The sequence below is a fragment of the Trichosurus vulpecula genome, chromosome 2 (assembly GCF_011100635.1).
Source record: "Trichosurus vulpecula isolate mTriVul1 chromosome 2, mTriVul1.pri, whole genome shotgun sequence".
NCBI lineage: Eukaryota > Metazoa > Chordata > Mammalia > Diprotodontia > Phalangeridae > Trichosurus > Trichosurus vulpecula.
The window spans coordinates 362,193,619-362,205,722 of NC_050574.1; the positions used below are offsets into that span (position 1 = coordinate 362,193,619).

Below are 12,104 nucleotides of genomic sequence, written 5' to 3' on the forward strand. Positions count from 1 at the left end.
ATCAGAGGCTCTTAGACCTCATGGGTTTAAGTTGCCTCTTTGTGACGATTTTAGGTCACATGTGTGACTCACCCCTGACCCTGAAAAAGATATAAAACCAGGGGTTGGCTTTCTCTTCTTTGGAGCTCTTACCCACAGCAGTGGTGGCACGAGTGACTCTGGGCCAGCCCACATTATGAGCTCCCGGGCTGAACCTAGATGTTGGTAACTATGAATCTGTATTTGGTCGGTCTGTTGATGTTTGTAATTTGTTTAGGGCTCTCACTCATGCTGGTGTGCTGATGTGGAGACTCCGAGCAGCTGTAGCTAAGGGCCCTCCAACCTGTAACCTGGATGCGGGGACTTTGTTAAACTCTGGTAACTATGTATTAGGATTTGAATCAGACAAGGTCTGTCTGTTGACGTTTGTACTTTGTTTGTAATTTGCTCTGAAGTTCAGTGTGCTGGTCTTTTCCCCTGAACTAAGTGAATGATATTTGTATGCTGAATTAAAGTAATCTTGTCAACCCCTTAATGTAGCTTTCCTTAGTTAAGCAGATCAAAAGAACCTGTGCTTTTGCAGCATGCTGGTAGCCTTCCTGCTGTTGGGCTTGGGTTGGTCTTACACCCCCATGACAGCTGCTAGCTGGTGTGCTGAAAATTGTATATCAATGCATCCTATTTTTCTCTATTCTTTATCCCAACCCCCAATTCTCAGCATCCCCCTACCACCTCTACCCCAACAAAAATATTACAGGAACCAAAAATCTAAAACGGTCCAAGATGCATCAAGATCTGACCTTGCTGTATTTAAGATGCTTTAATACATAAACTTTTAAAGGATAACTATTTGCCACATATGATATTTAGCATCTGACAGTCCTCAGAGGGTGGATGTAATAGTGATGACAATTTAATGTTTCATTTTCTCCAACAATGCCAATGATCTATGTTTAAATAACTAATCTAGTAGAAAGTTTTGCTATCCCTCCAAGATTTAATTAAGACAAAGGAAGAAGAAAACACTTTAAAGACAGTGGAATAACTGAATTAATAACTTTATTTAAATCTGTACAAAGTTATTCAAAGTATACTTAGCTGTATGCATCCCAACTATACTCCTTAACACCAAATGTTTACAGTTATTTTTTGTCCACGAGACATACTTGGTCAAACAATGTGATCCAGCCAAAAGCTATCTTTTCTAAAGGGATTTAAGTTAGTCACAAAGATCAGTCACATGTGATGCTTCCCATCATTTAAGAACATTTTTTGTCTTTTTTTTTAAAGGAATCAAATCCAGTAGAAGGAATTAGTGTGCAATTATAGCTGTACAAGTTAAATTGGGCACCCTGGAGATCAGGCAATGTTAATAGAGTATGTTAACGATTAATTGAGAACTAAAAAATAAAATACAACATTTTTCACTATACAATAAATACAAAACATGACTATACATTATCACTAGTACACGTATTAAGGAGAGAAAAAAATCTGGGTGACTGTTTTGATGCTGACTTTTTGCTATTCCTAAGAGATAAGACAAAAACCCTGGAGGAAAGGAATGTTCTTCTCAAGAACATGTAATTCTTACAAGCAGAATTATGAGAAGCTCACTGAATGAGAAGAAAACATCATCACATTCTAAATGAAGCTTCGTCTTCCACCAAAGTGCTTCAATTGCTCCATTCAGTTTCTCCACAGAAACTTGCTGGGTGGTTCAAAAACAGAAGCTTCTTTAGATATGTATCAGTAATAATTAATAAATCATTACTTTTAAAAATCTTTAGTCACTTAAAATTTGGGGTAGCCATTTGTCTAGCAGCATATGTACATTGAATCTAGTTTTGAAACAGAAAAAGAGCAAATATATACATTCTGCAAATTTCAACCATCTTTGTGTTCAATCATTCATAAGGCTAAACACCTATACAAATGTTACATGCTTAATTGCATGGTACCACGTCAGGCGAAATGCAGCCACAATATTTTCAGATTCATTTTTTCTTCTAAATGCTGATTCCTCCCCCAAAAAAATTTCTGTGTGAATTGTCCACTTTTAAACTGGCCAACAAATTAATAAATGCCTCATACAACAAATCAAAAGAATCTTCTCCTACATAGTCAATTTAGCCCCTAAAAAATATAAGTCCAAGTGTTTAGATCCCAGGCACCTGGGAATATAAAACTCCAATATGTTAAGAGGAATTAAATTTTTTAAAATGTTTCTCTTTTAACATAACCCACTATATAATAGTGAACTAAATGCCTTTGTTTCACAGAAACAACTTACATTTGCCATTTACAAGGCAAATGGTCTATTTACAGATACATCAGGACTGCCTAACTGACAGTGAGTGTTAACTATAGACTCTCAGATCACATGGAGCTAATATGGCGGTGCTCTCTGCTGAACAGACTTCCCCTTCAGGATCCGTCTTATCTAGAAATAAAAAATAAGCATCATCAGATTTCTCTCTTTGAGGAGGCAACGCAACGTAATAACTGGCATTCCTTCCTCATATACGTTGCCTGAGATATGAAGAAGTTAATCTGTAGATTATAAGGGTCCTGGACAGCCCCCTTCTCATCCTTCATATAACAGGGCATTTTCTCTGGCTGTCCCCCATGCCTTGAATGCTCTCCCTAATCTACTCCAACTACTGACCTCCCTTGGCTTCTTCCAACTAAAATCCCACCTTCTAGAGGAAGTTTTTCCCAACCCCTCTTAACTCCAGTACTCTTTTAATTAATTTCCTCTTTTAATTATTTCCTATTTATCCCATAGCTTGCTCTGTATATGTGCTTGCAGGTTGTCTCTCCCCTAGATTATAAGCTCCTTGAGGACAGGGACTGTCTTTTGCTTTTTCTCTGTATGCCCAGCAGTTAGCACAGTGCCTGGCACATAGTAGATACTTAAAGATGTTTATTAAATGAGTGAATGAAGGTTCTAAATTTGTTCCCTCCCCATTTTGTTGTTACCTGTTCTCCAACAGGGCCATCTGGAACCAAATGAACTGGCTGTTCATTCTCTAGGTTCCTAGTACTTGGATCAGCTCCCTTCCTCATCAGCAGACGGACTGCATCTAACTGGGTCACTCGATACTGCAGGCTGGCAGCCACATGGAGGGCAGTGTTACCATTATAAGCCTGGAGAAGGACAAATGAAATAATACACATCCATCGGTGAGATGGACTTTTCCCCAGAGCCAAAAGCCTTAAGACTTTGACATCAGGCTTTTTCCTACTTGCCAGCCCTGCTGAGGAAGCTTTAGCAAATTACCTTAGCATTCACAAAAGACAGGCAACTGGGCAGTTCCAAAAAGAGGCGAATCAGTTCTAGGTTGGCTTCTTCAGCAGCCAAATGAAGAGCCGTTCGGCCACTTTTACGATCCTAGTCAAATGGAAGAATGGAAAATCATCAACACATTCGTACTGTGAGCCAATTTAAAAAAAAACAAACAAACATAAAACAGCAATCCAACACTAACCATTCAGAAGAATCCCTTCCATGAAAAAATACAACCTTCCCTAGTGGATGACAAAGAAAGACTAAATTTCCATCTCAATCTCAAGGGAAAGTGGAATTTTTTTCTTCCTTTCAATTAAGAATTATCTAATTCAGAACTAAGCAACTTGGGAGGGGAAAGGGAAGAGAGAAGTAATATAAGGTTAAGATCTAATAAAAAAATTTTATAAGGTATTTGTCTATAATTAAAGATACTTTACTATTTTCCCAATTATTCCACACATATTAAATGGAACATTCAATAAAGCTTCGGGAAAACTCATGGATGAAGTTTTGAGTGTTATAACTAACCATCTTCTTTTTTCTCTATGTCAGAGGCCAAAGGATCAGATTTTACAGTGGGAAGAGAACACAATGAGGCCACTGAGTCAAACTTCCCACCTCTAATTTTATAGATGAGGTAACTGAAGTAAAAGAGAGGTCAATCAACTTGCCCAGTCCCTGTCCACTTCACCAGGCTGCTTGCCTCTAATCCCAGGCACCTTCTATAAACTTACCTTAGCTTCCACAGTGGCTCCCATCTGGATTAGGCATTTGATTGTGTCAACTAGACTCTTGTTCTTCAAGAGAAGGTCTTGGACTTCAGGTGAGTGATGCTGCTGGTTCCTCTGGAGCTCATGAACCACAGCATTGTGGGCTACCACTGCACAGTGAAGAGCAGTGAGACCTAAAGGAAGAAATCACAAAATCATGAAGCAGCTATTCATCCAATTTCAAATCCAAAATGAACATGGCTATTGGGAAAACATTTCTGGTGCCCAGATAGCTACTCAAGAGTCTGGAATCACTCTAAGTGTTCATGGTTTGTTTTGTTCGTTTCACTACAGTAATTAATGATATAAGCCTAGGTTTAAGAGAATACAAAGTGTAACTGGACTCAGAGAATGATAGAATTGAAGCTAGAAGTGACTTTAGGTATCATACAAGTTCAGCCCTGTCATTTTCCAGACTCAGAACTGAGATGTTCTATAAATTGTTTATAAAATTCAATTTCCATCTGGAAAATAAGAAAATCCATCTAGACAGCCTATAAATTTCCTTCTAGCTCTATTGTCTACAATGCCTCCTAATAAGTCTCTGGTTTAAAAAAAAAGGCAACCATTCTGTTGTTGTGGTTCATTCATTTCAGTTGTGTCCAACTCTCTGTGACTCCATTTTGGGGGTTTTCTTGGCAAAGATACCAGAGTGGTTTGTCATTTCCTACTCTAGCTCATTTTATAGATGAGGAAACTGAGGCAAACAAGATTAAGTGACTTTGCCAGGGTCACACAGCTGGTAAGTGTCTAAGGTTGGATTTGAACTCATGAAGATGAATCTTTCTGACCCCCAAGTCCAGCACTCTATCCACTGCGTCATCTAGCTGTCCCAACCATTCTACTTAAACCCTAACAAACTGCAGCTGTGGTTATGGCACCTGACATGCCATGAAAAAAGGATAGTCTAGCTTTCCACTTTCCACATCCTCAGTTATATAATATTTAATAAGTATAAGGTTTGCCTAAGAGTAGTTCCATAAGCCCCGGCCAGCTTTTAACAAGCAAGTTCGCAATTATCCACTCACCATCATAGTTGGTAGCTTCCAGTTCTATAAACTGATTGCTAGAGATGGCCCCCTTCTGAATCGCCTGCAAAAAAAAAATATTTTAAATAGAAGTAAACATTTAACAATGGGCTTTGAAAGGTGGGGGGAAAATGTACAAATAAATGTGTGATGAACAGCTCAAGTTAACTCTCCAGGGCAACCAAATGACAGAGTCTGATCAAGTCAAAAGGAGAGTCCCCAGGTGGGAGATAAGGAACTAATCCAAGTGCTTATACTTCTATCATTCAGGGAACAGTTTCCTGACCTGAAGGACTTGTGAGTGGCCCTTCTCAGCACAGACATGCAGTGGTGTTCTTCCCCAGCAGTCCGTGGTGTTCACCTGGGCCCCTAGGTTCACCAGATCTTGCACAATGAGATGCTGATTGGCAGCCACTGCTACCTGAAAGGCACTCTGTGGTCATTCAGAGAGGAAAAAAAAGTCATTGTTTGTTTTTCTCATGCAATTACTTTAACAGGAAATATGGCTTGAAATAAGAGGCCTCTCCCCACCCCCAGCCCCCAAAAACCCTACTAACGTCTCCTGGGGGCATTTTTGTCTAGTATTTCACGCACAGTAGGTGTTTAGCAGATGTGTGCTGATTAATGAGCAATGTGTTTAAAGACTAGGGAGTGCTAGTTTTACTCCTCCACAGCTACTCTTTGGCCCAATTAACTTCAGGATAACTCTCAGCAATTATCCAAAACCTCAGCTAATGTCCTTGGTCTTGGGCTCATAAGGCTAACTGCTCAGAGACCATGTTCTGCATTTAAACCCAAGGACCTCGCCCACCCAGAAACCCAAGGTTTCCAGCATCTATTTCAGACACCTGGCAAGAATCTCACCTGGCCATTGTGTTCTTTAACATCCAACATCTGAAGAGCGCTCATCTTCCTTGCAAGAACATAAGACAGGGCCCTTCGTCCCTGGGCAACTGCAATGTGAAGCAACCTGGAGAACAGGAGGAGAAAATAAATGGAGGATAAATTACTTTAGGTTTCTCATCTGCCCCTCTATTTCATAATGGACAGACCTACTCAACTCAACTAAAGCACCACATAAATGGATAATCCCTTCAGATATTTTATTAATACCTCCATTAAAATAATAGGCTGGGGATACCTAGACTAAGGTAAAGCAAACAACCCATGGGCTGTCACAAACACACACATACACACACACACACACACACACACACACACACACACACACGCACACACACATATACACACACCACAGTTGGCTTGCTTTTTGCTCTTTAGACAGAGCCTGTGCTGGATCTTCCAAACACAGAACACAAGCTACATTTTAATTATTTTAAAGTAGGTTGTGTGATCTAAAGGGCCAGCCACCTCTATGGTGGCATTCTCCTTTAAACTAAGCAATATTGGGATAGTTAGCTAACTATTGAAGTGAGTGCATTTAAAGCAGTTCTGAGCTCCCCATTATAAACAGTACCATCACCCAAACTACATGTGTAAAATAAAAAGCTGTACTCACGTATCACCATCCGCGTCTTTGGACAGAAAGTGGTCCTGGGACAGGTTGGCCAGTTTGTTTTCTTCCTGTTCTACTTGCCACTGAAAGAAGGACTTTCCTAACTGTGTGGTGTTCATTGAATTTCCAGTCACACTCTGGAGCGGCAGGGAAACATTGAAAGGGGTTAAGCCTAAATCCTGCCTACCCAGGACATCGCAGGCATTGTTTGGCGCCAGGTTAAAGTTCTGGATGTTGATCTCGTTTGACTGCTGCTGCTGCTGCTCCTGCTGCTGCTGCTGCTGCTGCTGCTGCTGCTGCTGCTGTGGAGCACTGGGTGAAGTCTGAATGGGGACAGCAATATTCTCTGGTTCTCCAGGACCACTTAGGAGAGATGCGAAGCTTTGGGTTGGGCAGAACAGCAGGTCTTGCCCATCAAATAAGTTTGGTTCATAGTTAGGAGACTGAGGTTTTCCAGAGTAGGGACTACAGTCTGGGACTGAAATGTGACTAAAAGGCTGTTGCAAATCCTGGTTCTGTGGAGAAGAAAACTGATATATGTGAGATTGATCCACCATTTGTGGGGGACTACTGACTTGGAATGGCTGGTATTTCTGTGGCGGAGTGAGAACCTGCCCTCCATGGAAATCCTGATACTGTTCCCTAGGAGGGCTCTGATTGATAACCACTGGACTCATCCAGCTAAACTGAACTGTATTCAGGGAAACAGGATTGGATTCATTTTTAATATTCATGATGTTTTGAAGCAGAACAGAATTGTTGTTCTGTTTGGGTTCATTAATATGAACATCTTCCATGCTATCCACAGGAGTTGGAGTTTGGGGTGGTGTCTGGAAAAAAAGAAAATTTCCATATCTGAAATTGGCTCCCTTGTCAAAGTATACAGTTAATAGGTGACTTATCTCACAAGTTAAGGTGTGAAATACTTACCAAAAACTGGGTGTGCAATGATGTAGCTGGCCTTTTGCAAGCTGGTCCATCAGAGACAGGATCCGCCCCCTTCCTTTTCCCACTATGTGCCAATATGTCCTTCAACTCTGCTGAGAAAAAGAATTCTGGATGAGTCATTTAAAAATTTTGCTTCAATGTAGTCAGTCTTTTACTCTTAAGACCCTTCTAGACCATATTGCAAAAATCTCTTACCTGTAAACTGCTCTGTACTCACACTTTGTGCCTACAAAGGGAAAGAAAATCACATTTAACTTCATATGTCTTGAGTTTTTAAGAAATATTAGTGTAAACATTCCTCTCCACCAATGTAAATAAGGCCCATTTAGGACTTGGTCTTTTTTAAGTTTCTATAACCAAAACATGCATCACATTAGGGCCAGCCTGGTGATAAGCCTCTCAGAACTTAGTTCAGACCAGATGTTGGAGGACAGAAGATGTGGTAGGATGAACTTGCTTTTCACTAGCATGTCCTACCACAAGCCAGGGTCATCTCCACAACACAAGGGGGACCCTTCGATGGAAGCTCTTTTAAATACACGGGCACTTCTCAGTACAAATGTTTAATCCAGTGCTAGAAAGTGTAAACATCATTTCCATTAACATTCACTTTCTACCCCTTCATAACAACTTCCCCATCCCTCACCTTCAACTTAGCCTCAATTCAAGTTTAAAATGAAATGATCATGGTTCAATAGCTTTTGTTCCCGATTTAAAATTTTGCTAACTCACCACAAAACCATTCATCTCAGTATCAGTCCCTCCACTTCCATGAAAATTCCCTCTAACATCCTACTGGGTGAAACCAGTTAGGAACACAAGTATATATGTCAAAACAACAACAACAAACCAGGCATCACCTTGAAATCGTCCACAGCTGGAGCAGAAGACTTCTGCTTACTACTTCTTATATGCAACAAGAGTTCCTTCACTGAATTTCTCACACGAACACCTTGAAAGGGTCCTCTCTGTTGCCTTCCACCAGCCATATGGTGTTCACCTGCTCAGGAAAAAAAAAAACCATATTTAAATTTATTCAACTTAAAAAACACAAGTCTAAAAAACCTCTAAGGTTATTATCAAATAATGTCCAAGCGGGTACCTAACCAATAGATCAATACCTACTGGTATACCATTTCTTTTCTTTCTTTTGGGGGGTGGGGAGAGGGAGAGTAATTGTCTCTTCCAACTGAATTGGCCATTCCCCACTAGGAATTTAGAAAAGCCAACAGACCATGGGGAGACATTCTTCTGGGCTCCTGTTTGAAACCAATAGCTACAGCAAACCATTGGTCTTCATTCAGGGCCTGCCTACTGATTTTCCTTGAAGCCATTGCCATGAAGACCCTCTCTGAAAATGTCCCCTGACTTCCCAAGGACTTCACAGGAAGCAAATATATCTATGTGACCCTGGGCAAATCCACTGAGCTCCTAAGTCTCAGTTTCTTCATCCACAAAATGTAGAAAATAATAGCTATCTCACAAGGTTCTTGTAAAAATCAAATAAGCACTTATTTATACACATACACACACATATAGTATGTATATATACACATATATATATCCACACATGCATCCATATACACACACTTGCAAAGTACACAAACACACATCTATACATGTGTTTTGTGTGCTTTGCAAGCCTTAAAGCTTCACATAAATGTTAGCTATTATAATTGTTAGCTCCTGACTCTACACCACCACCATTACACACCACTCCCCACACACACATAATCTCAAAGTTTTGAAGAAATAAAAAAAAAATCGTTCTTCCCACACAAAAAAGGTGGTGACAACCCCAGATCTAAGTTGTCTGAGAAACAGCATATTGTGTCTCTCTGCCTCTCAAATCCTAACTCTCTGTAAAACAGGAATAATAAAGTTCGTTATCCCATTATCACATGAGCCTGCTATGAGGATTAAAGCAATTTTATTAGTTAATACTCCATGGGTTCTTCAAACAATGGCTTTATGTTCTTCTAGAGATTAAAAGGTCTGGCATTTCCACCCTACAAGGCAGGCAAAATAAACTTTTTCCAGTGATCTCAATTTACAAAAACATTAGATTTGTGCCCTAATTTTTTTTTAAAACACTCTTGAGGATTTCCCCTCCTAAAAATTTTTTTCAGAAAGAGCTGTTGGTCTTCCTAGTAAAAAGGAAATAAGCTGTTGTTTTGGAACCTGAGCCAAAACTTGACAATGTTAGAAATAGAGATGAGTTCAGTGTTCCGCTTATGACCACTTGTGTCATAACCTCTTAGATCTGTTGATCATTAAATAAACAAGCAAAAAAGCCAGGAAGTGGAACATTTTAGGCACTTGATTTGAAGAAGGGAGAGGAGAAGGAAAGGAAAGAACAGAGGACTGGAAGTGAGTAAATGGAGTTCATGAGACTGCTTTGTTAAACTTTGAAATGCCACAAGAGGTTATACACCAAAGATACGAAAAGGCACACCAAGGCATGGCAGTAGCCAAAATTGGAAAAAGAAGAAATAACTGAAAAAGGAAACTAGCAAAATGGCTTGACCCACATGTAGACAAGAAAAAAAACACTAAATTCCATAACCCGAAAATTCTTATTCCTCCTATCAGTACTGCACTAGCTGGGGAATGGAACTGTATTTGAAGACATCCCAATTTGGATGCTGGCCTTACATTCCATAGTAAGCCTCAGTTTCCTCATCTGTAAAACGAGGGCACTAGATTAATCTTCAAGATTCTCTCATGATTTAAAATACTATGATCCTACTAGTTGACATTTTTTGAGTAGCCATAACAAAAATCAAGTGAGTAGTTTTAAAAACAAGACTTCCAAGTGAAAAATTTGGCACATTCAAAAAAAATGGTAAAGCCAACCAAAAAATGATAAGTCAACCAAAAATTTCTTAGACCCAGTGAGGGAGACAGGGATGGGGGTGGGGAGGGGGCAATGCCAAAAACCAGTTTGTAAGAAACTGGCCAGCAATTTTTTTCAAGTATTACAAATACTAAGACTGATATGACATCTTTAATTCTCCTAGAAGACATAATTGCCACCTTCCTCCTGGCCTCCCTCCTCAAAAAAACAGAAACCAGTTTCCCCAAGAAAACAAAGAGAAAGCTGAACTGGTTTATTATTATGAGTCTGACTGATAGAGGAAAACATATTCTATATCTAATTCATAGTTAAAAGAAACAGAACTGTTTAAATCACTGTTTGTCACTCTATTACTAAGTAACTTGGTAAATATCATTCAGCTGACATGAGAACATAATTCTCCAAGCTAGAATACCTCAAATTTGTCATTAGTACATCATAAATGTACATAAATCACTGTATGTTCCTTTATAATTTTGTTCTTGATAGTTTTCCAAATGTTGTACTTAGAAGTTTTCATGGCAATTTAGAAAAACACAAGACCTCCACAGACACTAACCACTCCAGTAAAATTCCTGATCCTTCCATTTTCATTGCAGCATCCAAAAAAAAAAAAAAACCTGAAAATGACAGCTCGGTTAGCTTCGCCAGTCACTTCCCCGCTCACTTTCCCCAAGTCATCTGAGGCTAAACCATTATTGACCTCTAAAGTTTGATGCCAAGCACATCCCCCCAACACCCTCTTCGCCTCCCCCAGCTCTCGGGCCACCCATGCCCGCGGACGCCCCGCAGGGAGGGGGTGCCAACCCAAGGTCATGGGCGAGGGGGCGCGGACTACCTGGCACACGGTCGGCGCGGGGACCCCCTCTGGCTCGGGACTCTCCAGGGGCGCTGCAAGAGGAGGCCGAGGAGGAGGAGAAGTCGGAGGAGTCCGAGCCGGGGGAGCCCGGCGTCGAGTGGCCGGAGGACAAGAAGCTGGCATCGCTTGCCCCCAAGGCCGCGGACGGGGGCGACCCCCCGTAGAAATAGGCCAGGTTGAGGGGGCTGGTCATGAGGCCGCCTTCGCCTGCCGCGCATTCCAGCAGGCCTTCCCCACCGCGGCTGTCCTCCTGCAGCTTGTCCACGATCATGCTTGCGGGCAGACCACGCGTCGCTCCGGGTGTGTCCCCCCACTAGCCACCCTCCCACGCACTGTCCCCCGCACTAATAGGACGGCGGACACGGACTCTGGCTGCGCTGGGCGTTCGCTGGGGCTGCTCTGGGAACAGAAGCGGGCACTCGCACTTGGACGGATTAAGCTCGGCTGGGCGCGGCCGACAATTCCCGGGTATATAGGCGGGCGGAGGGGGCCGGGGAGGTGGGTGAGGGGCAGCCCGCTCCCCCAGACGAGCCTGCCCATTGGGCCGCCGCGGCGGGACGACAGCCCCGCGGCTCCTCCTCCGGATGCACAGCAGGTTTCCAGTAAAATGTACAGGATGAGGCAATGCTCCCCTCCGCCCTCATCCCTCCCTTGCCCCGCCCAGCCCGGCTCCTCCAGGACTCGGTTGGTTTCCAGCTCCGAGACGACCTTGCCTTTGACCTCCACCTGGCTCCCGGAGTCCTGCACGCGGCCCCGTCACCCCCCACTCATTCCCCTCTCCCTTTTCCCTAGGCTTCAAATGAGCTCGCCTCCCCGAACTTGGCACTAACTCCCAAAGCTGGAACTGGGCAGGGC

At 42.0% G+C, this 12,104-nt stretch overlaps 1 protein-coding gene and 1 non-coding gene across 3 annotated transcripts; both read right to left on the minus strand.

Moving 5' to 3' along the window:
• Window positions 1-1,021: 1,021 nt before the first annotated feature.
• Window positions 1,022-11,715, minus strand: NFKBIZ (NFKB inhibitor zeta). 2 transcript variants are annotated; one of them, XM_036744763.1, is made up of 12 exons: window positions 11,229-11,715; window positions 8,394-8,533; window positions 7,729-7,759; window positions 7,516-7,622; window positions 6,589-7,415; window positions 5,934-6,039; window positions 5,356-5,502; window positions 5,070-5,133; window positions 4,006-4,175; window positions 3,263-3,373; window positions 2,962-3,129; window positions 1,022-2,422 (listed from the first exon to the last, which is right to left on the minus strand). In XM_036744763.1, exons 1-12 carry the CDS (start codon window positions 11,518-11,520, stop codon window positions 2,369-2,371), a joined length of 2,217 nt encoding a protein of 738 aa, XP_036600658.1. In that variant the 5' UTR covers window positions 11,521-11,715; the 3' UTR covers window positions 1,022-2,368. The 2 variants fall into 2 exon arrangements, with proteins under 2 accessions (XP_036600658.1, XP_036600657.1); XM_036744762.1 differs by having other exon boundaries at window positions 7,516-7,625; window positions 11,229-11,675.
• Window positions 8,708-8,843, minus strand: LOC118840567. Its single transcript, XR_005009743.1, has one exon. It is a non-coding gene; the product is annotated as a small nucleolar RNA SNORA2/SNORA34 family (small nucleolar RNA).
• Window positions 11,716-12,104: the final 389 nt, after the last annotated feature.

Bases quoted from the DNA above. Each gene is read 5' to 3' on its own strand.
- NFKBIZ (XM_036744762.1), bottom strand. From the start codon at position 11,520: ATGATCGTGGACAAGCTGCAGGAGGACAGCCGCGGTGGGGAAGGCCTG. The intron at 6,040-6,588 runs GTGAGTACAGCT...CCTGTTCTCCAG, and splicing joins AAAGACGCGGATGGTGATAC to GTTGCTTCACATTGCAGTTG. The intron at 3,374-4,005 runs GTAAGTTTATAG...CCATTTGACTAG, and splicing joins GAGCCACTGTGGAAGCTAAG to GATCGTAAAAGTGGCCGAAC.